The sequence below is a fragment of the Centroberyx affinis genome, unplaced genomic scaffold (assembly GCF_046629955.1).
Source record: "Centroberyx affinis isolate AG114_WGS23_722 - 3 ecotype Tasmania unplaced genomic scaffold, CSIRO-AGI_Caff_v1 ptg007515l_1, whole genome shotgun sequence".
NCBI classification, from domain to species: Eukaryota; Metazoa; Chordata; class Actinopteri; order Beryciformes; family Berycidae; genus Centroberyx; species Centroberyx affinis.
Genome location: NW_027283791.1, coordinates 175,216 through 201,748, shown reverse-complemented (window position 1 = coordinate 201,748; position 26,533 = coordinate 175,216). Strand labels below are relative to the sequence as shown.

The 26,533-nt window shown below is 41.3% G+C and overlaps 1 protein-coding gene across 1 annotated transcript; it reads left to right on the top strand.

Moving 5' to 3' along the window:
- On the top strand, positions 1–26,494 carry LOC139639636 (short transient receptor potential channel 4-like). Its single transcript, XM_071513774.1, has 14 exons — positions 1–159; positions 1,170–1,388; positions 7,265–7,405; positions 7,930–8,106; positions 8,924–9,124; positions 19,762–20,098; positions 20,389–20,528; positions 20,803–21,003; positions 21,305–21,426; positions 21,847–22,042; positions 22,732–22,926; positions 23,481–23,522; positions 23,967–24,056; positions 25,087–26,494. The coding sequence occupies exons 1-14, from the start codon at positions 1–3 to the stop codon at positions 25,777–25,779; spliced, it is 2,913 nt and encodes a 970-aa protein (XP_071369875.1). The 3' UTR covers positions 25,780–26,494.
- Positions 26,495–26,533: the final 39 nt, after the last annotated feature.

Sequence of the window (26,533 nt, the reverse complement as noted above, 5' to 3'; positions counted from 1 at the left end):
ATGTCTCAGCTGTACTACCGGCGGACGGACAGCTCCTCATACCAGGACCGCATCCCGCTCAGGATCGTGCGGTCCGAGTCGGAGCTGTCGCCCCTGGAGAAGGCCTACCTTGGAGCTGTGGAGAAAGGAGACTATGCTAGTGTCAAACAAGCCCTGGAGGTATGTATGTATGGATGTATGGAGGTATGGATGTATGGCTGGATGGATAGATGGATGGATAGTGTGATTAGTAGATGGTTGAATTGATCAACCCTATGAGCCTTTAGGTGATGGATGGATGGATGGATTAATGGATTGATACTGAAGCCATAATCTAATTGGATTGCTTTTACCGAATTGTGTTGATCAGTATTTACTGAAATGCATAATCCAGAATGGATTTATGCCGTCACCTGTGCTGCCACGATGACCCTCTACATTTTACCATAAAATTTCCAATAATGGACGGGGCCTTTACTTGCCTCAACAAAAGAGAGGCAGGCTATAATTAGAGACGGGCCATTATTTCTTTTGGCAGGTCCACAGTACCTGGTACTCCTGAAATTGATAAAGATTTACCATTCTATTAAGAGTTGTGCTCAAATTTATACAATTGATTTTTCAGGCCTATAGCCTAAAATATTACTGGTATGATGTCAGATACTGCTACTACCAGAACTACTACTTTTACTGTTACTACTACTACTACTCCTACTAATAATAATAATAATAATGAATATATGGCTGAAATAATCACGCAAAACATTTACTACTTCATCAGAAAATGTGATTGCTTATTGGCGTACCGGTAGGCTACCAGAAAATACTGGTCATCAGTCTTGCAAACAAAGCATCAGCCCATCAAAACGGAATAAAATAAAAAACTGACAAAGCCATGAAAGTGACTACAAAAAAATATCTCTCTGTCATGTTTTGGTAATTATTGAATATTACTGGCTTTTGCTCCGCATACACACAACACTCCCAGGCTATTGCTAGATTCAGCCTCTATTTGAGACCCGGTCTTTATTGGAAGTTTTACAGTATATGTATACCTTCAGCCTGAAGACTTATTCAATATACACAGACTGGTAGTATATGACAGCTCCATTTTAAATGCATTTTTTTTTTTGGCCCAGATTGGCACTTTAAATAAACAGTGACTTTCTCTCACAACCTTACTTTATCAGGAGGCAGAGATCTACTTCAAGATCAACATCAACTGCATCGACCCTCTTGGCCGCACAGCTCTGCTGATCGCCATTGAGAACGAGAACCTGGAGATCATTGAGCTCTTGCTGAGCTTCAACGTCTACGTCGGGGATGCCCTGCTACACGCAATCCGCAAGGAAGTGGTGGGAGCTGTGGAGCTGCTGCTCAACCACAAGAAGCCCAGTGGGGGCATGCAGGTACAGAGGGGATTAAGGGAGGAGGAGGTGGTTGAGTTCTTTTATTCATGAAGCAGGAGTGTGTCAGTTCACACCCAGGAAGGTGCACACATGGCAGGGGGGATGCTGGGAGGGTTGACCATGTGTACGATGGCTTCAGAGAGTATAAACTCCATTTTATTTTCATTTTCTTTTTCGTTTTAACCCATGTTTTTCTGCAAGCAAATGAATCAATCCACCTGGTTTGTTTTTTATACTTTTAGCAAAAACATCAGCATCATAGTTAATGGTAATCTATGTTAATTATGCTATATAAATTGACTCCAGCTTCCTTTTGAAGGGACCTCATGCAGGCTTGGTTTGTGAGAAAGACATTATGAGCCTAATTTATCAAGGAGAGTGTACAAACATTTGCAGTAAACTCACCCTGGATATATCATAAAATGTATTTCAACCAGAAACTCTGCCAAGTCTTTAAAAATATTAATTTCATTGCATTTCATCATCTTACAAAGTTTCAAACTTAAGGAAATTGATGAATGAGGCTGAAGTTGCCCAACCTTACAAGTTAACGTATTAACTTATTATAGACATTAAGTCCAAACAATCAGATGTATAACAACCATGGGCAACTGGTGGCCTCACCTCCTGGACCAGTTTCTGATAAAAGAGGAATTTCTGATGTAACTGTGCTATTTTGACAAATTGAGTACAATGTCAGCCTAAAAAATACTCATTGTGTAGCTTGTAAGCCTCATGCAGTTCCCTGGACTTTTGTAGATCATCCAAAACAATTGCAGTATTTTGGCTATAAAGCTGATGCTTCAAAAAGTAGCCTGGGTCTGCATAAACAGTGCATTCATTCCCTTCTGTAATAGATTTACAAGGTCTTCAGTATCTAATCTGATCCAGCTGGTACACATCTATTAAATAATCACACACATCTAGCTGAATCTCATTCAAGCATGTAAGCCAATGACATCTGCATCACTTCATAAAGTGAAAACAAGGAAGAGAAGATAGATAACTACAACATATTCTTGCATACACTTGCAATCTATGTTCATTGTGTGGGAAGATCAATTTGATGTAGCATAATTTGCCAGTACTCCGGGGGCAAGCAAGACCATGTAAACAGAGACATGAATTACTGTAACAACTTCTGCTGCACATAGCCTAATTTAACAGCCATACCCATAATCCCCTGCAAACATGACCCAGAAAATACAGTTCAGTGACATGAACATAAAATCCAAAGTAGTCAAAAGTAGTTCAGCCCAAATTCTAAATCAAAGAGTAGCCTAAACTTCACCAAATCCCTCTCTGGTGCCTTGAGTGCAGCTAGTGCTTGTGCAAGTAAGATTGTCAGTCATCAGTTGATTAAAAATTAGTCCCTGAAGTAAACTTTGCATTTTGTGTGGATGCAACAAAATAAATGAGTACAAGCACTATGTATACTTAAGGTTGTTTGGCATCCACATAAGTACAAATATTTCTGTAGCTTTTAGAAGTATGACCAATTAAGAAAAGTTGGTCTTTTGGCACATCCTACCCCAGGGCAGGGTAAGTTGAGTATAAGGATGGGATAAGTTGAGCCTATAGGGGTAAAATGTTGGCACAAGCTTTGTTCTGTAAGGTTAAAATAATATCACTTGAGCACATATATATGTTTAAATTAACTACATTTTAATATAATCTAAAGCTAACTAGATTGGCCATTGGCTCAACTTGCCCCAGGACTAGTGGCATATTTTACCCCACAATCACCATTTTGACAAAACTGCTTCACACAGCTAATCAGGCTTACATTTATGATAAGTTTATGATCTTATATTGTACCTTATAATGCCTTAAACTAATATATATTATAAAGCCTTAAATCTATATACTTCATGACATCTTTACCATGATCTTTACCATGATGCAATCCCTTGACATAGAAACAAATCACATTTGTTGGACCTTTCTCACTTCCTAAATCTATAATCATATGATTCATGTTGTGTGTGGTTGCCTAGAAACAAGGGATGGCTCATCTTACCCAGCGGCTCAACTTACCCCGTTCTCCCCTACTTCAGTCTTCCGGGGTGGTGTGAGGTAAACATTAACACAGACGCCAGTTCTGATGGAGAGAATAATAAAAACATCATAAAAACATCAGTGAGCAAAAGCTGAGACAGAGCTACAGAGCTTGGGAGGAGGTTAGGTCATATTGGTCATACTGTGAGTCATATTGAATTATACACAATCCATAGATAACCAGGGGCGCTGCAAGGCTCCCATCAACATTTTAAAACACTGCTTTAACTTCAGCATTGTCAAAGGCGTTTGAAAAATCATGACAAGTTAATGGAACTCAGCCCTTCCTTCCTTTGTGTGTTTGAGCGCCAGTTTTTGGAGAGAGAATAGGTTTTACAGAAAGAGGCCTAATTAGTACATTCACTTAGAGAAAATTTGATGCATTACTTTGTACATTTTCCCCAAGTCAGGCTGCAATCAAGATTTGTTAGTTAAATCTTGTTTGGACGCTGATTGGTTTAAGTGTACAGTGTTCATAAATAAACACCATCTTCCAGCCCAGGAGAACTGCCTGTTCAGAGCTTTAATTACTGTAATCAAAAACAAATACAGTTTAATTAATTCTCAGATCGGTGCCCCTTTGCCTTGATTGCTCTCCAGTCGAGGAATGTTTGTTCTTTTTGCGTCTGCCTGCCACATACACACTGGCACACCGGCGCACACGTGCACGCGCGGGCCCACACACACATTCATTAGAAGCACTTTCACTGGTATAAACACACACATACACACACTCCACACTTTCTCTCTCTTTCTCTCTCGTCTCTTAATAGAATAAGTTGCATTGTTTAGCACAAAGGAACAGATGTTCGCTTCATTGACTAACTGAAGGAGAGTCTCTTCCCTTGTTGCTGTTGTGTGTCATCATGGTGTTTTTGGCTCAGATAAAAGAAAGTGAAATGACACGGGGACAGAGAGGGGAATAAAAAAAAACAAGTACAAAGAGGAATAAATGAGAGAGCCAGAGGAAGAGAGAAAGTGAGGCATACGACAAAGAGATTGAATGGGTTTGTTTATTGAATGGATGTGGACAGGACTGAGATACAGTGGCCAGAAATCTCTCAGTCAAAACCCCAAGGCTGCGACATCCATCAGCTGCCGCATTTCCTCTTCACCTTAAAGGCCTATAGTGAGCGAGCGCTCCTCCCCACCATCATGAATAGGTTGTGAAAATAGATCACATGGCGCGGCCAAATCTCCCCTAGAGAAGCTTGTTGGTTATATTAAAAGGCTGTCTGGGAAAAGTGCATCTCATTTGTTGCCAGTGCCTGCTCCAAGATTTATTAATCCGGAGATTCATTCTGGGCATTGCTGGAATTGTTTGCATTTGTATTTCTGTTCTTGCAGGCTGTCTGAATGATGTGTTGATAATAGTCTTGAAAGCGTTGCGGCTTATTTGTTTTCCTCTGAGAGCCACGTTGGAAATGAGGGTTTTCTGCAGCTTTTTCATTTTGTTATCCTCTGAGTACAGATATGCATCAATTTACTGTAGGTATTTTAACAGATATACTTCCTTTTGTCCACAAAATAAATCAAATCAGAATAGCATGTTGTCATGAGCCAAATGAGGGGGAATGGATATTATCGGAGGCACAGAGCTGTAGCTTGATTATAAGTCCTTCAGGTCCTTTTGTGTTTTGACTTCTTTTTAATCAATCTTTTTGTAAACCACATTACATTCCTTGTGTTTTCCTTTTCACCTTCTCGCCATCTCCACATGGAGATAGTTACGTAAGTGAAGCTCTCTCCTTTGAGCAGGGATGCCAGTTCAGAATTACACATTAAACAGTATGAGGTAACATAAACATAATCACACTCGCATTAATGCTCACTGATCTTGTTTTATTTCCCACAGTGTCAACTCAGAAACAAAACTTGAGCTCAGTATCCCGGTTTATACAAGCTTCTTCTCAGCAACTCTGGTAATTGTGTAGGATGACAGGTGAGAACCAGAGGGGAGGCTTGAAGAGAGTTCTGAAAAACAAAGAAAAGCAAATGCACAGCGCACTGCGCTGCCGTGCACCCAGCAGATGCTAATGTTGCATTTTTAATCAATATGCCGATGGTGGATGCTTCTTTCTAATATGAGTAACACAACAAATACCCATTACACGGATGAGTGGGCTATAATTTCTTTTCATTTCTCCACTATTATAATAACTCCACATCTCCCAGCAAGCAGTCCTCCTGCTCCGTGCCTGGGCACTGGCCAAGGCTGTTTGATGTAGATTATTTGATGTCCCTCCTCCTCCCACGTGGAGAACAGAGTATATAACTTATTAGATCACCCTCCTCTGCAGAATATGAAGGCTCTCAGACCTGGCTCTGTGCCACTCTCAGGAGTTCCTGTTGCACTATGATTGATCTGAGAGTGAATTAGACAGGTAATTAGGGCCCAAATGATGAAATGACTTTTGGGTGCAGTACGGATGATGAAAAATGTGGAGCAAAATGAACCAATCCCCTGGAAAACAATTATATGAATTTTGTTCACTGAAGGTTAATGGTGACAAATGGTCTCACTAATCCTATTTCAATTGTTACTTATTATAGTCTATTCCAGAGTCAAACATATTTGTAAAATACACCTGCAGTGTATGTCATAGCTTAGCTAACTAGTAAACTACCAAACACACCTGATTGAATGTACTATGTTTTTCATTTTCTTTGATCAAAAGGCTTATGCTTAAATGCTTGAAAGTTGTTTCTTAGACAAATATAAACAGTGAAGTTGATGCCTATGTATGAATTTCTTTCAAAAGCCTTTGACTTTCCATCAAGGCAAAGGGCGGCTACTTTAAAGAATCTAAAATATAAGATAGTTTTGATTTGTTGAACACTTTTTTGGTCACTGCATAATTCCATTTGTGTTATTTCATAGTTCTGATGTCTTTACTATGATTCTAAAATATCTATTTACAAAAGCATGAGTGGATGTATGAGCATAGAAGGAGCTTGTTTTTGTACAGTCACTTCAAGCCTCATGTCTTTAGTCTCAGTGAAACCTTCTCCCCTCACTCACTCTCCTATCCCCACCGCTTCCGTCCTCCGTCTCTATCGCGATGCTAATAGTCCCTTACCTATCACATGTTTATCTTCCAACCATTCTCCATCTATTTTTTCCTGTCTCCTCCCCTTCTCCCCCCTCTGTAGAATCAGATAAAAGGGCTTCAATTAAAAGAGGAGAAAAAGGGCTAGCTCATTCCCCCCGCAGCCCGCGGCCCTGTATTCGGACTGACTGACAAGGGAATAGCAAAAGGGCTTAGCTGGAGTGGATGATAAGAGGGATATGTGGAATGAGTTTCTTTCTAAGCATAATGATTCCCTCTGAAATGTATGAAATACTGATGCTTTTTTTCCCCTAAAGAAGCTACACTGTAGCCTCTAACCTTTTTTAAATGGTTTTTCGATTGATTGATACGGGCTACATTTTGTGTGCGACATTGACCGAGGGCGTAATGTCTCCCTAATATTTGAACAGTTTTCACGGCAGCTGTCAAAGGCTTTAATGACTATTTGCTTGATCCTGCTTATTCCATTTAGGCTCGTTTTAGACACTGTTGAACTGCACTCTGAGGTGAATAGAAGACATTTCAAGGCTCCGTCCTTAACCAAACCAATTACTTTTACCGCGCTCCGAGCATGTCAGTTAAACCTGACGGTGTAAAAAAGACTTTGAGGTTTATAAATAGGCTATATTACATAAACCATGCAGTGCTTCACAGTGACACCAAGGCCACATAATTGCTAGAAATGTCATGCCTCCAGAGGTTCATTGTACATCTTCTTAAAGCCTTTATTCTCATCTCCTCTTACAGGTTCCTCCTATCTTATTGGACAAGCAGTTCTCTGACTTCACCCCTGACATAACCCCCATCATCCTGGCTGCACACACCAACAACTATGAAATTATCAAGCTTCTGGTGCAGAAGGGTGTGTCTGTGCCCCAGCCACATGAGGTGGGTGAACCGTTGAAGCTACTGGCTCAGTGCGGTTTTGTATCTCCAGTAAATACTTACATACTGCAGTGGTTCTCAACATGGGGTCCGGGGACCACCAGGCGTCCCATAGGGTCCCCAGCAAATTGATGGATTGTTAAACTTCACCATTATTTCATTTACAAGAATTTACCCCAGTTAGAGAATGCAGAGGAATGACTATTTTCAACCAAATCATATCTAACAATAAAAATAATCTCAGATTTGGGTAAGAGAGACTAAATCTCATCAAATGGAGGTCCGTGGCCCTAATGTGAACTATAATTGTGGTCCCTGATATAAAAAAGGTTGAGAATCACTGACATACTGTATAGTACAGTGCGTAACATAATGTCATATGAAATATATCAACATCCTATTACTTGACATAATGCATACAGGGCATGCTTTGCTGGATTGGGACATGATTTAGTGGGAAACCCTCATTGAAAATGCACTTTCATTCATGCCTATGGACGCTCATTAAGCGTTGTTTGATGTCGCAGGTGCGCTGTAACTGTGTGGAGTGTGTGTCCAGTTCAGACGTGGACAGCCTGCGGCACTCTCGCTCGCGCCTCAACATCTACAGAGCGCTGTCGAGTCCTTCGCTAATTGCCCTCTCCAGCGAGGATCCCTTCCTCACTGCGTTCAGGCTCAGCTGGGAGCTGCAGGAGCTCAGCAAGGTGGGAACAGGTCCAGCTGATGGCACAGCTGGATAGTCAATTTGGCAGCATTTGATTTTAAAGAAGAGAACATTTGTAGTGACTGAATACGAGCTTCAATATCAGCTGTATGTTGCATTAATGAATTCTTACTCTTACCCTATGTGAGCTTTCATCCATGATATTTGTGATGTAGAATGGTGTGTCAATTTATTAGTCAAAAATTAAAATAACATCCTCCTGGTAAATGTCATTTCACAATGAAAAACACATTAGCTATGGACATTCATAGAAATAGTAATATAAAAAAACAACACCAGGACACTCTCCTGCTACATTACATCCAACTGAAATATCACAAACCCTCAAAGTACCTTTTTGACATTTGTACTGCAGCGTAGGGTTCGTACAGTTAAATTGTCAAAAATTATCTATTGACCCTCACTTAACTTTTCATGGCAAATTCATTTGCATGAGAAGGCAGACAATCTCTCTGTTGTAGGCTTTTACCCGAGGCATAGACTATTTAAATATACTGAGTGCTCTCATCCCACTTCAGTTGGTTAGATGAAACAACCTTTTGTCCAGTGCAGGTCTGGAACATAGAATGAAAAGTAACTGGAAACATGGCTAATAGAGAGAGGTGGTGCATTTAATAAATAGCATTCCCAAGTCTGAAAAACAGCTTCATGACACAAAATACCCAGAGGCGTGTTTTCATTTAGAAGTAGCATTTTACAGACAGACTTGTACTCTGACATTCTCCCTAATAAATTGGCATACTGTTCAACTGCTTTTTGATGCTGAACGTTATTTATACTCACGGTGCCTCTGTCAGGTGGAGAACGAGTTCAAGTCAGAGTATGAGGAGCTGTCTCAGCAGTGTAAGCAGTTTGCCAAGGACCTGCTGGACCAGACCAGGAGCTCCAGAGAGCTGGAGATGATCCTCAATTTCAGAGACGACATCAACCTGTTGGAGGAAGAGGGCAACAATGACCTGGCTAGGCTCAAACTGGCCATCAAGTACCACCAGAAAGAGGTAACCGCTACTCGCAATTTAAACATGATGTAGAATATTTCCGACCCTTCCTTTTACTGTCACCCTGTATGAGGTGTGAAGTACGAGGTGTTCTGCAGGTAATTACAGTTTCCACTGCTTTCCGAGAGAGTCCGACCACCGACAGTGAGCCAAGAGTGACTTTGAATTGCCACAGCTTGAAATCACAGAAATTTGTAGTGAATTTGACACAGCATCTGCCTTTCCATGTTATGCTACAGAATGGTATAAAACGCACACACATACTGTTTGAAAACATCACAGTTTAAAAAAGAAACTAAACACCAAACCCAAATCTGTCACCTTCTATTCGAGTACAACAGGTGGTGACATCACCTGGCACCAAAGATCAGCCAATAGCAGATGGCAATTTCAGGCATTGGGCCAACATACTGTTATAATAAAGACACTCATTTCAGACTGCAACTTCCTATATTTCTTCTACCTACTTGTATTTATTCCAAAAAAATCGCTGTTGTTGCTTTTGTAAACACTTCATTTTTCCCTCACAGGTGTTCAAAACAGTAAATGCAAAAGCTTTTATGAACTGATTATAGGTTGAATCACTATTGTGTGGCATCAATCGGCAATAGAGCGTAGCAAAACAGACCTTTATTTGTATGGAAATGGTGTAGATTATTCTAATTCTCCAGTATGTGTGTATTAGTTCTTCATTTTGGAGGCTGCAGTGACAGGAGGGAAGCAGAGAACATTATCCCCTTGGCTGTCAACAAGCTGGTGTCTCGCGCACGCACGCACGCACGCACACACACACACACACACACACACACACACACACACACACACCCTACTATCATTCAGTGGGAATGCCTGTGCAGATGTCGCAGCCTTGTTTGCTGCATTTCACCATAATTACTATCTTAACTTCCCATCCTCTCAATCAAAGGCTTATCACCATCATTATCATCATCAGCATCAGCATCATCATCATCATCATCATGGGACCCTCTCTCTTCCTCCTCTCCTCTGTCTGCAGGGCTTAAAGACCTCCGGCTGGATTTCCGGCATATGGACGTTTTAGATTCACAAACTATTTTCGACAAAAAAACAAAAAAAAACCTCACTCCACGTGGGTTTTTGTTTTTGATGCGTTTTATCCAATCATATTCAGCAAAGCAAAGCAATATTTTACATTTACCAACATTTTTTTATTACTTTTTTTTTTTTATCCAATGAACAGCAAGCTACTTTCTATCACAGTGTAGCACCTATTCCGTAGTGTAGCACAGCTGAAATATGGAAACGAAGTTTATGAAAGCTGGTGAAGATACACGCGTCACTGAGAGAGGAGGAGTAAAAAACATTCAAGTCAAAAAATTAAGGGAACCAGGTGTTTGTTCTGCACTGTGTGCTCAACCAGCAGAAAAAAGTGCTCTTTCCACATGAGGTAAATCCCAGACACAATGCCGCTATGCGCGCACTCCGATATCTGACCACACCGGGAGCGATAGTTAGGCCTACAGCTGCCGTTCCAGCGGCAATGACAGAGCTGAACGTGATCTGTCTGTCACAATTGTCATTCAGCATAAAAATGTGGCATTGCTTTGGCTGTTCTCTACAGAGCTCCCCAGGGGTCACCTGGTAAGAAAAAAATAATTGATGCGCCATGCGCACGGAATAGTAAACCGTGCACATGGATTAGTAAACCGTGCCCTCGAATTAGTAATCAGTGCGCGCGGAGTCCTAAACCATGCCCGCGGATTAGTAGACCGTGCACACGGATTTGTAATATGTATATTGATAACGTCAAACAGGGACACCACAGCGGCCCACAGAGTTGCATAGAAAATTTAATTAACATGCTTTTTCTACAAGCATGATTTATAGGATGTAAATGGGTTTCATATTAATCAATGGTTATGGTTCACATATGGTCTAGGTGCCTATTACAGCTCATTATATGTATGCCAAACTGTGTGTAATGGCTCTGGCTCACTGTATATAGGCCTAAAAGTCCCAAAAGTCCCTCTTTGATGTTATCAACGTAGATATTACAAATCAGTGCACATGGTTTACTAATCCGTGGGCATGGTTTAGGAGTAAATTGTAAGAAAACCGTGCCAACTGATTTCCGCATCATTTTTTTTGTACCAGGTGACCCCTGTGGGGCTCCACAGTTATCCTTATTGCACTAGGTTTATAGATTAATAATGCTGTGTGTTGAATATTCATTCATTCAGCACAGAAATGTGTCAATTGTTTTCGTTGTTCCTCCCCAGCTGTAACATTCTTACAGTTTGTCAGATGTAGCTGTAGGCAACCACTTAGCTATGACATAATTAATGTCACCAATATTGGCCATAAAAATCTTGGAGCATATAAGAAATCACTTCCTACAATTTCTAGCTGTCACCTCTCTCCTTGTTCCTGCTCCCTAACTCTTTTGTGCAGTCTCCACTGTCAAATCCCACGTATCCTCCATGTGTAGAGCTTGTTGTTAGGTGTCACTTCACACTAATGTGAGCTGGTACAATGACATTCATGGCAAAAGTATGCCTAGACTGGAAGAAAGAGGAAATAAAGATGATTAACTTCAAGTTGTTTTTTAATGATGCTGGATTTGGGTAGGATTTTAGCAGTTTTCACTTGGGCGGCTCGAGAATAAGAGATTTCCAAATCAATACAGCTGTAACCAAGTAGGTAAATACTTATAGCTCACAGCTGAGTTACTTAAAAACCTCTCTGGTATTACTCATCAGTTCAAATAAAAAGATTGCAGTAGTCAATTTTAGGTTTATGATGTTAACAGCATAGGTTTAACAGAATAACTCCTAGGGAATCACGCTACACTTTCTTAGTAACACCTTCTCTATTACACATTACAATTCATGAATAATCCATACTGAAGGTTTACTGCATGTTAGCAGTAAGTTAAATTGTGCACTGTTTAGGAATTGAGGTACAAAATAAATGGTAAAAGTTTATTTTTATTGAATGGAAAAAGCAATAACTGGTTGCCTGGGGGCCAAGAACATGGTAATATCATAGGATCAAATCTTGCTTCCTTTGACTGTACAGTTTCAACATATGTACTCTATGCACTGTAATGTTTATTGCACAACATGTATGGTACATTCGTCATTATGCAATGGGAAAGGATGTTGTGATAACCTGGTCAGACCATATAATAAGTGTTGCTTCCTTTTACAGTCCAGTTTCAGTTTCTTTCTTACTGAATATTGGAATGTTTTCCATTGTCCCTTTGTAGAACATGTAGAAGCACAAGTTGCCTTAATTGCATATGAAAGGAAATAACCAATTATAAGGGATATGATAAGAACTTGGTAATATCATAGAGACAAACAATGCTTCCTTTTACAGTACAGTTCCTTTTACAGTCCAATTATTTCATAGTTAAATTATTTCATATGGTAAATTGAAAAAACCCTTTGTAAGTGGGTAGAGCCATGCACAATTACTATGCAAGAAAATTATTAATTTAATTAATTTATTGGGACGTATTTTCTTAATTCCTGGAAAGCATACAATTAAACTTGTGCTATTGCTAATATAAACCTTCAGGGCCTGCAAGATGTTCCATGAATTGATGAGTAATACAGATGAGTTTCTGTGTAGTCTTATTCCCTAGAAATTATGCCATTAAACTCATTATCATGTTACCATTCTAAGGCTGTGATAATTGCAATGTGAACTGACACCAGAGGTGTTTTTAAGTAATTTAGCTGTGATTTCTAAGTATACTCACTTGTTTGTAATTACTTAATTACAGCTGTAATCACTTTGTAATTTTCTAAGCTCACCACATATTTACCCGGTAAACGCCTAGTACTAAGGGCGAATGTAAAAGAGATGCATGCAGTGTTTTTCCAGGGTTGAGTGGAGGTTTAGTGAAGCTCTTTTTTGATAGACTTGCCCGGCTTTGGAATAGTTAAAAGTTTCCTCAGGCAAGTAGCAAGGGGTTAAATAGATATTATGCCGTGGAATTGTTCTGCTAAATATAAAGGTGAGACAGATGTCACCTACAGTAGAAGAGACGAGGAAGTGCACACAGCGCTCCCTGGAGCCGACTATAATTCATTCAGCCGTCTTCAGCTGAGAGCTCAGCCTGGCTGCCGGAGCAGCTGCACCTCTGGAGGAGTCTGGGCTGATGACACGGCTGTTTCCTCCTTCATCTACACACAGTGCCGCTGACGCCGAGCTGCAGGTTGGCAGATGGGCGTGTCCAGTCATGAAAGGACACTTAGGAGCAGAGGCAGTACACAGGTGGACAGGATGATGGACAACCCCCGGCACATCTTGCCATCTCACCCGCCTCTCTGTTGGCGGCAGTAAATTTTTCATTGTACATAAACAAACAGCCCCCCTCCCCTCCTCACCGCTGCCACTCATCCCCTCCCTTTTCTGTATTTAATTATCAAGTAGATGTCCTTGTATTCCTTCCTCCTCCCTCCCATCTATAACACCCTTTGATCGCACTGGGACTTTGATGGAGGACAGTGTCTCATGGTTGGGGGTAAAAATCCACCCAGCTGCCCTTTTCAAATGATAAATCTCCCAGGTACTTCTACTCATTAGCTGTCATTTCAAAGTGGAGCTATTCTGCTCAACCTGCTCCTTCCAAACAGTGGTGTTGGTGGTGAAGGGGTGAAGGGTTTTACAGCGCTGCGGTGCGATAACGGTGAACTTCTGTGAATAGATTTCTATTATAGAAATTATATTCTACTAATCACACAAGCAAACATTTCATTAACAGTAATGAAGTAAGAGGAAGTGCTGTATTGTACGGTGTGTGTGTGTGTGTGATATTTTTGTGGCATTTTTGCAGAGGATGCTTCATTACGTAAGCTGGTTCAGTCAGTGAAAGACGGAAATATGAAAATGTGTGAGATTAACAAGGCATTTATGGAAAATCTTTGTTTTTGCCGTTTCATTCAGTATTTTCACCCTAGAATTCTTATTCAAATGAGTTTGCACTGGAAAATGTTTTGGTCCATAAAGAATTCAGTGAGCAAAACCATAAAGACTGCTGCAGTTGCAAGAAGGGAATGACATGCGGTGACAGTGTGACATCTGTGTAGTATGATTGTAAAAAAACAAAAACAAATACAGAATTGTTTACAGTGAATTGTTTGTGCTTCTGACAGCTTCCTTGTATAATGCATCAAGGGTCAAGTGGACACTTCGAAAGTTCGTTCGAAAGGCTCTTTTCACTGTATTTCACAAGGAGCAATTATTTTGCCCTGGACATTTTGTCTGTGTTGTGATCACCACTCATTATTTCAATGATTTTTTGGGAGGGAGAGTTGTGATGCCACATAAACACTCAAGCTCTTGTAATTGGCATGACGCTCTGTCTGAAAATGAAGTGGTTTTTTTTTTGTTTTTTTAAATAGTACTGCCTGGTGATGAGTGTTGCTGTGAGTCACGAGGCTCATGTTTCTGACCCTCAGCTCAGCAAACCTGTGATTTAAAGGATAATTCAGCAGCCAGCCAACGAAACACAATGGCCCTGCCAACCCTTGTATGTGTGTGTGTGTATGTGTGTTTATTTTTGGATTTGTACTTGTATCTGTGCGTGTTCTCCAGCTTTGCTGCTACTGTGCTCCCAGGGTTGGGAGATGGCAGTTCATAATGGTCTAAAGAGGAATCTCCACAGGCCCCCTATTTAAGGAGCCAAACTAACAGAGGGCCTGTGCTTTAATGCAGCAGGAGGCCAGATCAGATAAATACGATCAGTAACACATACACATTAAAGTGCTTATCCCTTCTTACTCCCTGAGGGTTCTGACAGCGGATTACCCTCATTTGTATTTATATATATGCAGAAATGTAAGTGAGTGCATGCATGGAAGAGTCACATTGTGAGCTTAACCAGACCGCCTCTTTACAGTAATATTTGAAGTTCTCAGAAGCGCCAAGGGAAGCCCATCAGTTTTACATGCTGTAGGTTGACGTTGCCCCCTTGTGATATAAGGTAAAAATTGCAATTCAACATTTCAAGATGTTTTTACTGTAATGTCTCCATTAAATGGCTTCAATACTGCAGTACCTAGAAATGATTACGCTAACAGGAATAAGATTTATGCAGTGACGCACCTTTAGCACTCAATGGTTTAACTGTGAAGAAGGATATGATGCTTTTTGTATTTTGCTTGTTACTGATTAATACAGTTTTTAATAGACACTGAATGAAGTACACTGATGAGGTGAATCCAGGTAAAAGCCATGATTATTCCTTATTGATTTCCCTTATTAAATCTATACCAATCACAAAGGAGATGTAGATAAAGAGAAGCAGATGAGTTAGAGATGGATTTTTTAAGCTTTGAGACAACTGGGATGTGGATTGTGCAAAAGTGGCTACAGCAAAAAATCATGAAGATGTCCCAAATATTTTGTACATTCAGTGTATAGAACCTCCGTATGTGTCCAGTCCATCCGCATCAAGGTGTCAGACTACGCGATCGTTTGTGTGCGTGATTAAATATGATAATACTTGTTGATTTAGAGGGCATTATCTGTCACCAGGGACGTTTCTTTTCGTTTACTTTTTGGGAGAGAAAGAAAGTGTGAAATAGTTCAGGTGGCCAACAAAAGAGGACTTCAGCATAAATCCAGAGTTGGCGTACTATTGTATTGAGTGACCTTGCCAAAGAGGAGGGTGAAAACGTGTCTTCATTTAAAGGAGATCGTCCCAATAAAAGGTGAGTGTCTTAACTTTAAGCATTAGTGTGAATTCAGTCACGCTTATCAGCTACCTACTACGACGCATATCTAAGTTTATTCCATTGCTTGTGATAGGCTATGTTCCTGCACATTATGAGGAAGTTTAAGTAATATTTGTAGACTTTTCCTTGATAGGTTGATTTTGATCTGTCATCATATCACCATGGTTACTTTAACGTATGATGGGTGGGTGAACGGTGCCTGTCTACATAGAAAAACTCATATTTTCTATCTCCATCCCTTTGCCTTTTAGATGTTATAGTCTAACACCATAGAGTAAAAGCAAAATGATAAGTTTATACTTTGCAAATTCCAGTGAGAGTCCATGCAAGCAAAGACAGTCAGAGTTTGGAGGTGATCATAGCGTTTTTAAGGCTCAAAGATGTGTTAACTCTATGATGTGAGATTCATTTTAACATTATGTCTTGTACACGTCTTTTAAGTCAATAACTATGGTCTTCATATCTCCCTAGGATTTATTTTACCTCTTACCAAAGACGGGTAAATGATAGCCAGCTGGAAGCCTTGTGTTTGCTGGAGTGTGTCAGTGACAGAGGAAGAGGAGACATTGACCAGACCGCTGCTGTGGGAGAAGCTGTAGGAGGATTAGTGTCCACTGAGCAAGAAAGCATACGCACTTATCCAGTCACACACTGATAACCACTTTCTTTGCTTTTTTTTTTCCCGGTCAGTTTACAGTGGAGAGAGACAGAAAAGATTGGAGAGAGAGACTTCCCACGCCTGATTGCAGGTTGCACAGTATGCACCTTAGCTGACTGAGCCACCAAACTTATTTTTTTTTAACTTTGCCATGTTTTGCTGTGTTTCTGACAGTGGAAGAAAAGCCATTCACCAGATTTTTGTTGTGGGAGATGGTATGGTGTCTCTAATGAATGAGTAGACACATATCCACACAAATGCCAGGCCAACTCTTGAAAGACACAATCCACATGTGACTATGCCTGCTTGCCATCAGGTCAGTGACCCTTTTCCGTATTTGGTTGCTCTCTTTATTAGACTCAGACAAATGTCAAACAACTAGTATGAATTAAGTGTAAGGGCCGCCCTGAATGAGGAAGGAAGACTGGTGGGTGACGACAAAAGGAGACTAAACTCATCTTGCCCTTTGCCTCTCAGAGAGAAATACCAAAGATCTCTTGCCAAATTGAGGTAAACATCCAGTGGAGTTTTGAAAGGGCTTCATAAGCCCAAGGGTCAGAATTTTCTGAACCCACAGAGAACGTAATCCTTCAAGTGGAGTTAGAACATGAAAATCACCACAATTGGAGTTACAGGTTTTTACATGGCAATAGCATGCATGTATGTTGTTATTCTGTTGAATAAAGGAGATTAAACAAGCGATTTGTTCCTTCTCATTTTCTTCTGCCATTACAAGGCTACTGTATGTGAAACTATAACATCAACAATTGCAGTGCTGTTCATGGAAAATGCCTATATAACTGCTTGCTCATCCACCCTGACTTATCTAAAGGATCACAGTGCATTTAACCAGTTGGTACAGTAGGTAGAAAACTTTTACTTACAAGATAGGAATACTTGCTAGAGTTTGCCCCCTGAATTGATTGTACAAATGGATGATTGCCCCTAACATCTATGCAGGAACTGTAAACCTTCAATACTCTGTAGTGTACATTTACATTTTCAACCGATCTTTTATGTCCCACCACCATGGTACATGGTATGCAGGACATTATATCGTCATGGTGACATCTGTCTGTCTGTCTGTGTCTCTGTGTGTAGAAACATTCTTGTGAACACAATAACTCAAGAACAACACATGATAGAAACTGAAAGTAGAGAAATCAGATGATCTGATTAGACTTTGGAGCATATAGTTGCTGCATAGTTTTACATATTAATGAGGAAAACTGGTTTTCAAATCAAATCAAATTAAACTCTATTTATATAGCGCATTTCATATATTGATATTATTACTGCCTTTGTGTAATGTGAAGACAAGTACAGTATGGTGACACAGAAATATTTGCTAATTATTTCATAATTAGCCTAATTAAGGGCCTCATTTGCATAACTGATTATGTTTGATATATCATGGTGATTATCGGGACATTAGGCAGCTCAAGTGCCTCTTGTTTACAGTCATTAATTTTGGAATAATTTTCTGCCGAGCACTGAAAGATGCAAGCTTTTTAAAAGTCAATCCCAGTTGCTGTTACTGTAACAAGATTAGCACAATATCAATGAATGGGACACGGAAGCTGACCAAATATACATGACATCGACAAAATTGGTATCCACTTTTTTATTTTGTTGTTTTATTTTATTCGGCAGAAAGCTGTGGCAAATTGTCTGCTCCCCCTAAAAGCTGTTTCCTCATCAAGGGCTTCCAGGCACTTGGGAGATAGATGTCAAGGCTTTGAAAAGGATTACAAATGTACAGAGGGAGGCTGTAAATGAGCAGGATAGATAGATAGATGGATAGATAGATAGACAGACAGACAGACAGACAGACAGATAGATAGATCTGTTTTCTATGTGCATTTTTCAGTTGCTTGTGAATTTCCCAAAGAGTAGCTGAAGAACTCACAGCAAGGGCTCATTGTGTTTTCATCTCATTATTTTCAGAATAAAAGTATCTCTTTACAAGACACCCTTGGGTCTGCCTTAGTGTTTGGGTGCAACTTAATGAGGTTAGCCATTTTCTCTATAATAAGTTTGATGCTCAAAGGAGTCAGATGGTGTATGGAAAGAGGAAATCTGAGGGGCTTTTTCCTTTATTTTTTTCCTTTATCCAATCTCTCTCTCTCTCTCTCTCTCTCTCTCTCTTTTTGTGTCTCTCTGTCTCCCTCCCTCTATCTCTCTGTCTCTCTCTGTCTCCCTCCCTCTCTCTCTCTCTCTCTCTCTCTCTCTTTCTCTCTCTCTCTCTCATCTAGGATTCCTCTTCACCGCTTGTTCCTGTTGAACCTCCCCCTCTCTCTATTTTTGTGGTAGTAGTTGATGTATGGAAATATGAGCCATTCTGCCCCAGACCCCGACGCAGATAGGGATCTCTGGTCCTCGTTCCCATGGTAACGAGGCTGCAGAGTTGGTGAATTGGCACCCAGCAGTGCCAGTCGACACTTTGACTCTGATGTAGGGGCTCACCGTGATATTTCACAACATTTTGTGCGCCTGTGTAAGTGTGTGTGTGTGTATGTGTGTGTGTGTGTTTGTGTATGCGCATTCCCATGCTGTGGATCAGACACATTGACACAGATGGTGTTTTTTACTGGTAAGCCAGGCTCTACAGCAATATGAATGCTTCACAGATACCTCCAGATTACCACCAGATGTTGGAGCTGTAGCTTCAGCCCATTTGGCTCAGGCAGCTCCAGTTAAAGATTATACAGTTTTGATGCATATTTTGGCCTCACTAGCCATTTTGAGGCTGTATTCAGTCACCACAATGAACAGGGCATTACAGTAAGGGAAATGTTTTTTTTATTTTTTTTTTCCCCCTGCAGTCACATAAGCTGTTGATCCCATAGCAAGTCAAAACATCAAACAGGGCTTTAAGAATAGCAAAGAACGCGTAACACTTACCATATGTTATTCTATAATCCAAAACATTTCAATCAATGTCGTTATGGCGAACAGATACAAAAACAGACATAAAATGTTATCTGATTCAGATCTGCTCGTTTGGAATGAAGGTCTTCTGGCAGTTGACTTTGACAGCAGTGAAGCAGCTTAGCCTCAGGATGGGAGATGCTGTTGCCCAGCAGACTGGCATGCTGGAATCATACCTTGAATAGTTTATGAGAAGGCATGATGTTCTTTTGAGCTGCTTATGGGCACAGTGTGTCTTTAGTTTTCATCTCTGGAGATCAAACAGCATCAAAACACAGCTTGACCCCTCTGATCACCTCCCTCTGTCTTATTTCATTAAGTTTGTAGCTCAGCCGAACTGCCAGCAGCTCTTGGCGTCCCGGTGGTACGATGAGTTCCCCGGCTGGAGGCGCCGCCACTGGGCGGGCAAGTTCCTCACCTGCATCTTCATCGGCCTCCTCTTCCCTGTCTTTGCCCTCTGCTACCTCATCGCCCCCAAGAGCCGCTACGGCCTCTTCATCCGCAAGCCCTTCATCAAGTTCATCTGCCACACGGCCTCCTACTTGACCTTTCTGTTCCTGCTGCTCCTCGCCTCCCAGCACATCGTCACCACAGAGCCGGACAGGCAGGGCCCAGCGCCGACCACTGTGGAGTGGATGATTCTCCCCTGGGTGCTGGGTGAGTGAAAGGGGTGTTGGGACGGAGAGTGTTTGTGATGTAAAGTGATGGGAACAGGTGAAAGGTGTGTAAATGCCCTTGAAACAGGATGTGTGTATGAAGATGTGCAGATCAATGACTAAATGAATAAATGAAGGATTGTGAATGAGGAATGATACTGTACAGCCAAAGCATGGGCGTTTAATCTGCTATTTGCAGCTCAGACAAAGCATACAGAGGTAATCGGCAGTACAAAGACTAGATCAAATGGCTGAGGATGTTTATGACTCAGAGAGTCTTTTTATATCTAGGATTCATCTGGACAGAGATCAAGCAAATGTGGGATGGTGGTTTCCAAGACTACATCCACGACTGGTGGAACCTGATGGACTTTGTCATGAACTCTCTCTACCTGGCCACCATTTCCCTCAAGATTGTAGCCTACACCAAGGTAAGCAGTAACTCTCAATGGCCACCAGATATTACCCCAGTGTAATCACACAGGTGCCAGTGGTTATGTTCTACTAAAGACAAAAGGTCAAGTATAAAACTTTATTGCAGACAAAGAAGAAAAGTAAAATGTTGTTGAGGCCACAAATTCAAAGGCACAAACCAATACTTTATCAAGAAAGCTAGGTTAGCCTCACTTACTGTGTGTCTTTCCTATGTTCTCTCTTTCCATCCATCTCCATCTGTTTCTCCCCCTTCCTCTTTGTCGCGTCCAGTACAGCGGCTGTAAACCCAGGAACCAGTGGGAGATGTGGCACCCTACACTGGTGGCGGAGGCGGTGTTTGCCATAGCGAACATCTTCAGCTCTCTGCGCCTCATCTCCTTGTTCACAGCCAACTCTCACCTGGGGCCGCTGCAGATCTCTCTGGGGAGAATGCTGCTGGACATCCTGAAGTTCCTCTTCATCTACTGTCTGGTAAACACACCAGTGAACATAAACTCACACATACACAGAATAAGCACACATGAATGTGAGGACACACATGTGCATTGGCATCTATACTTGCATCCATTAATTCTCTACACCCTTACCTATCCCTATTTTTGAGGATTAAGCTAATAAAAATGTCCTCTCAAGTCTTTTTTTATGTTGTACTATAATTGTATTTTGTATTATACCAGACCCCACAAGTACAGTTAAATCTGATGTAGCCAACACACACATGCACATACACACACATGCACATATACATACACACTCTGCTCTCTTCCTCCAGGTCCTGCTGGCCTTTGCTAATGGGCTGAACCAGCTGTACTTCTACTATGAGACCAAGGCCGCAGATGAGAAGGGCAAATGCAAGGGCATCCGCTGTGTGGAGCAGAATAATGCTTTCTCCACGTGAGTTTATTTGAACGAGAGCGTGTGTGCGTGTGTGTGTGTGATTGTGAGAAATCATGCGTGTATGAGAGGCAGAGAAAGAGAGAGGTGTGTGTCTGTTGTCGGGTGAAAGATTTGTGGAAATGTCTCCAAAATGTCAACTTTCCAGGAACTAAGAGAAACAGCCTTGTTTTAGCTTGACAACCATGCATTGTTGAGTTCAATTGGTTTTGAAAAGGTTTCATAAACTGAAGAGTTGTAGAATTTTCTCAACCCAAAGAGCAGCATGCAATCCTTCAACTGAAAATAAAACCTGAAAATCACCAAAATTGGGGTTGAGAAGTTTCCACCTGACAGTGAGGATATACTATATCAATGTCTGTATGTTTTCTGTAGCTATGTCATCAAGTTGTCATCCAACATGAATCTCTCTCCTTGCAGGTTGTTTGAAACCCTGCAGTCTCTCTTCTGGTCTATCTTCGGTCTCATCAGCCTGTATGTGACCAACGTGGATGCGGACCACCAATTCACTGAGTTTGTCGGTGCCACCATGTTCGGCACCTATAACATCATCTCACTGGTGGTGCTGCTCAACATGCTCATAGCCATGATGAACAACTCCTACCAGCACATTGCTGTAAGCACAGACCTAACATAACATGAAGAATGTGTGTATGCAATAGATAATGTGTTAGCCAGGGTTTGGGGCCATTCATGAATTGAACTGAGAATGTATGGTGAATTCCAATTCCGTTCCTGAAGTTGGAATTGGAATTGGAATGTCACCCAGCTCTAAGGACACAGAATTGGAATTGAATTGGAATGACAAGAACCTCCATGAAATTCCACTTCTATGAGAGGTTGTCTTGACTTGCTAACCATTATAAATCAAACGTTATGAATGAATTAAAAGACAGTTAAATCAAATAGATTCAGTCATAATGTATGTATTACGATTACATCAAATACCACCTGAAAGGTACCTTTAGCACTTTATAATATTCAATATTGATGATATATAACACTGTGTAATCTCAGATATGTAGTAAGAAAAAAAACAACAACATGGAATTTCACAGAATTTCATTGGATCAAATTCAACTTCTTGAAATTCCAATTCAATTAAAATTCTGTTTCCTGTAGGTTTTTCCTCAGTTGAATTGGAATTGATGAGTTCATTCATGAATTGACTCCAACCCTGGAGTTAGTGTGGTGACATACAGTAGTGTGTGTGCGTTTGGGTGGCATAAGGGTGATATGTCCAAATATTTATATGATTGTTTGGTGTGGTGGTGCTTTTCAAATGCGCTCAAATCATGATTTCAGGACCATGCAGACATCGAGTGGAAGTTTGCCAGGACGAAGCTGTGGATGAGTTACTTTGAAGAGGGGGGCACTCTGCCGTCCCCGTTCAACATCGTCCCCAGCCCCAAATCAGCCTGGTACCTCATGTGCTGGATTAAGAGGCAGGTGTGCAAGAGGACAGATTCCAAGCGCCCCGAAACCTTTGGAACACTTGGAGTAAGTCAGGCATCAAACACTTTTAAGTTTGAGTTGTACAGTTCACAAAAGATGGTCTGTTTTATAAGAAGTCAGCATCAAAAACAGTATATGGGAAGAGTTAGATTCCAAAATGTTACATATCATTTTTGGGAGAAATTATAATGTTCATCATTCAATATCTCTATAATATGAAAGGTCCATGTCTGTAAAGTGTCAACCACAAGTTACTTTCTGTTCTTTAAAAAGCACCATGATTTGCTTTAATTTTGTGCTGCCAATCATTTTGTAAGCGTAGAATCCACTTTTTTCAGATGATGGAAAATCAAAACACTTCACTTCTTCATGATGCAACACTTTCATATCTTTTTCGAGTGCTTCCACTGTAAGGGGCCCCATGCAGTGAGATCCACAGCTTGAAAACTTTAATTCAAATACAGTATGTCGTACTGTGAAGTAATACAAAAATAAAATTATTTTTTTTTTTCTCTCATTCTTGTCTCTTCTCTGCCCCCTCATCTCCTTCCCTCTCTTTATGTGACTCTCCTTCTCTGGCATCTCTGGTGTCTCTATAGAGACGTGCAGCAGAGAACCTGAGGATAAATCACCAATATCAGGTAAACGCAGTCGCTTTCAAAGCAAGCTGAAAGCAATTACTCCCCTCTGCAAATGTGTGTGTGTGTGTCTGTGATAGATCACACATTCTGCTCTTCGATTTCTTCTCTACAGCTTGAATTTCAGTCTGTCAATAGAAAGCATTTTCTGTTTCTCATAGAATAGATCTGACAATTACACTCAGCGGGATGTTCGTCAACGTTCTCTGTTGTAGAGGATTTCATATTTGTCTACACCTGCGGGGGGTTATTGTAGTGTTTTATCTAAAAGATGCTGCTTCAAATGTATTTTCTTTTGTGTGTGTGTGTGTTTTCAATTGATGCTTCATCTTCTGCCTAGCTCATCGACTGTGAATTTTGCATTGAAAATGTGCTTTCATCCATCATTGGACGAGGATATTGTGTTCTGAGGCTGATCTCCTTGTGTATTTCTGTTTGTTGTTGTAGGAGGTACTGAGGAACTTGGTGAAACGCTATGTAGCCGCCATGATCAGAGATGCCAAGACAGAGGAAGGCCTGACTGAAGAGAACTTCAAGGTAGATTCTGTTTTCAGAGATCAACAATATGCCATATGGTGTAAAAATGCCTGGACAGGGACGTTTTTGAGCCAATGCCAAACCTTGAAAATCTGCCAAAAAAAATTGTTTCAAATAAACAGCTATCAAATCATGATCATGATTATCATACTATAAAGCAAGGAATTTCTGTCTGTATGTGTGTCCTTCGCATATCTTGAGAACCGTTCTACTTCACACTTGGCGGGTGTATTGCTGGGGACCCAAGGATGTGCAGTGTCGGATTGGACACGCGACACATTCAATATTAATAAACTTTGAATAAACAAGCGAACAGCGCTGTGTGTAGCAGCGGGGCTCAAAGCAAGCGACTGGAAGCACAGTGTCGAGTTTGAAAGTTGTTTGGACGAGCGGTTCTTGAGAAAGCTGCAAGCAGCAATACCGGAGGCCAAGCAATGGGCCCGTTCCGAACAGGCATGTTTTGAACGGGCACTGCACTAGTTTATTTATATGCAGCATGTAAAAAAATAGATAGGAAAAAATAGATAAGAAAAATAGAAGGGCTTATATTAAATGAATGACTAAATGTTCAAAGACTTGTGCTGATAAATGGCAGTGACAGTGATGTTTTGTGCCAATAGTTTTCTGCTTCACCGAATTGCGTTGGTGGGTTGGGTTCCTGTAGGACTCAATTTGCATCATTTACAGTGAAAATTAAGCAATTTGATACCATTTGGCAGATTGGGACGATCCCTCAAGCTCAAACTCAAAGCTCATACTGACGTCAAACTACATATGTCAAACTTCCTCCTAAAACTGCGTTGTACTGCAGCAGGGTTTGAGTAGATTTAATTGTGAATCAGTTGATTCAGGGAGTGGTGTTTTTTCAAAATTAACAAACCACAGAAATGTATTTCCAATAAGAAAGTATTGGGAATGAAGTGGTGTGTATGTCATTATTATATGAATCAGCTCTGAGGATACCAATAGCTGAGACTAATTGTTAAATGAAAAACCAATCAATTTACCACTATTTCCTTTGCTCTCTCAGGAGCTGAAGCAAGATATCTCCAGTTTCCGTTATGAGGTGATGGGTATGGTGAAGACAGGTAAACCCCCTCTGCAGGGGGCGATGGCCGGTGGGAGCTCAGTGGAATCCAGTCTTGCCTATCCCAACTCCTCCCTCAAGGTCTCCCCCTCTCCTCCTAGCGGCCAAGTGAAAAGCAAACTGAACCTGTTCAAGATCACAGCGTCCATCCTCAAGCACGGCGGCGCCACAGCTTCGCCCAGGCCGCCAGAGGCCTCCAACGGGCTGCCCAACGGACTCGTGCCCCTGGCGTCTGACGAGAGCCCAAGCGACAAGTCAAGCCAGAGGAGAAACTTCCCCAAGGAGATCACTGACTTTGGCCTGTTCCAGAAACGCCACCGGAGCGGCGCCGGAGCCGCGCCTGCCGCGGGGGGGATTTCCAGAAGCATGTATGCTTTGTCTGAGGAAACAGGGGAGTCTGGGGGCTCTGACGCAGAGGAGCGGGACACGGAGCGAGAGGCAAGAGGTAAGGAGGAGAAGAGACTGTTGGACGGAGAGGAGGAGGACGAGGACGCTGGAAGAGAGACAGTGACAGAGGCCACAGTGGAGAATGTGGAGGAGGGCGGAGAAAAGGAAACGGAGGAAAAGGAAGGATTCCTCTGCAGTGAGTCAGTAGCTGATGGATGTTCATCAGGGTCATCCAGAGAGGAGACATAGGGCGGGGCGATAAGGGAATACAGCTACGGGACGAATAACGGTGGACTTAAGACAAGAGGACTGACAATCAGTGTGAGGTTCATGTAAGGAGAGCTGCTTCAGAAATCAATGTAGGCCTATTGTCGTTTGTTTGTTTTGCAAAGAGTCAAACTTTTCCAGTTATTACTAACCTAACGATCAGCTTTGATCTTTGGAGACTCAGGGAGGCTTTTGGTTTGACACAGTCAGACTTTTGGTTTGACACAGTCAGACTTTTGGTTTGACACAGTCAGACTTTTGGTTTGACACAGTCAGACTTATGTGTTTTAAATGCCGTTATATTAGCAAAGGAAATGCAGCTCTGTCAAAGGCACATGGAGCTCTGTGCGAGCATTGTATGGATTTAGATTTTGGGATAATCTCATTGGATCATGTCTCTTCCCAACCGACGATTGGAAAAGAATTATTTCCTGAAACTAGATGATTTCCCCATTTTTCCTTCCTCTCCTCTCCAGCTATCCCATCATTCACCACTCTCTCTCTCTCTCTCTCCTTCATCTATCTCTCTCTACCTCTCTATCTCCCTGTCCTGTGTTTCTCCCTACTCTGCTCAACTCTCCCCTTCCCTCTCTCTCGCTAGGCTCAGTAATGAAGAGCAATAGATGTATCGTATTTTGTTTTAGACGTCTTAACTCTCTGCCTTACTCTGTCTGTTTCTGCACTTTACACACTTTACACTGGCATACAGTATGTCAAAGATGTGTCGAGCTTTGAT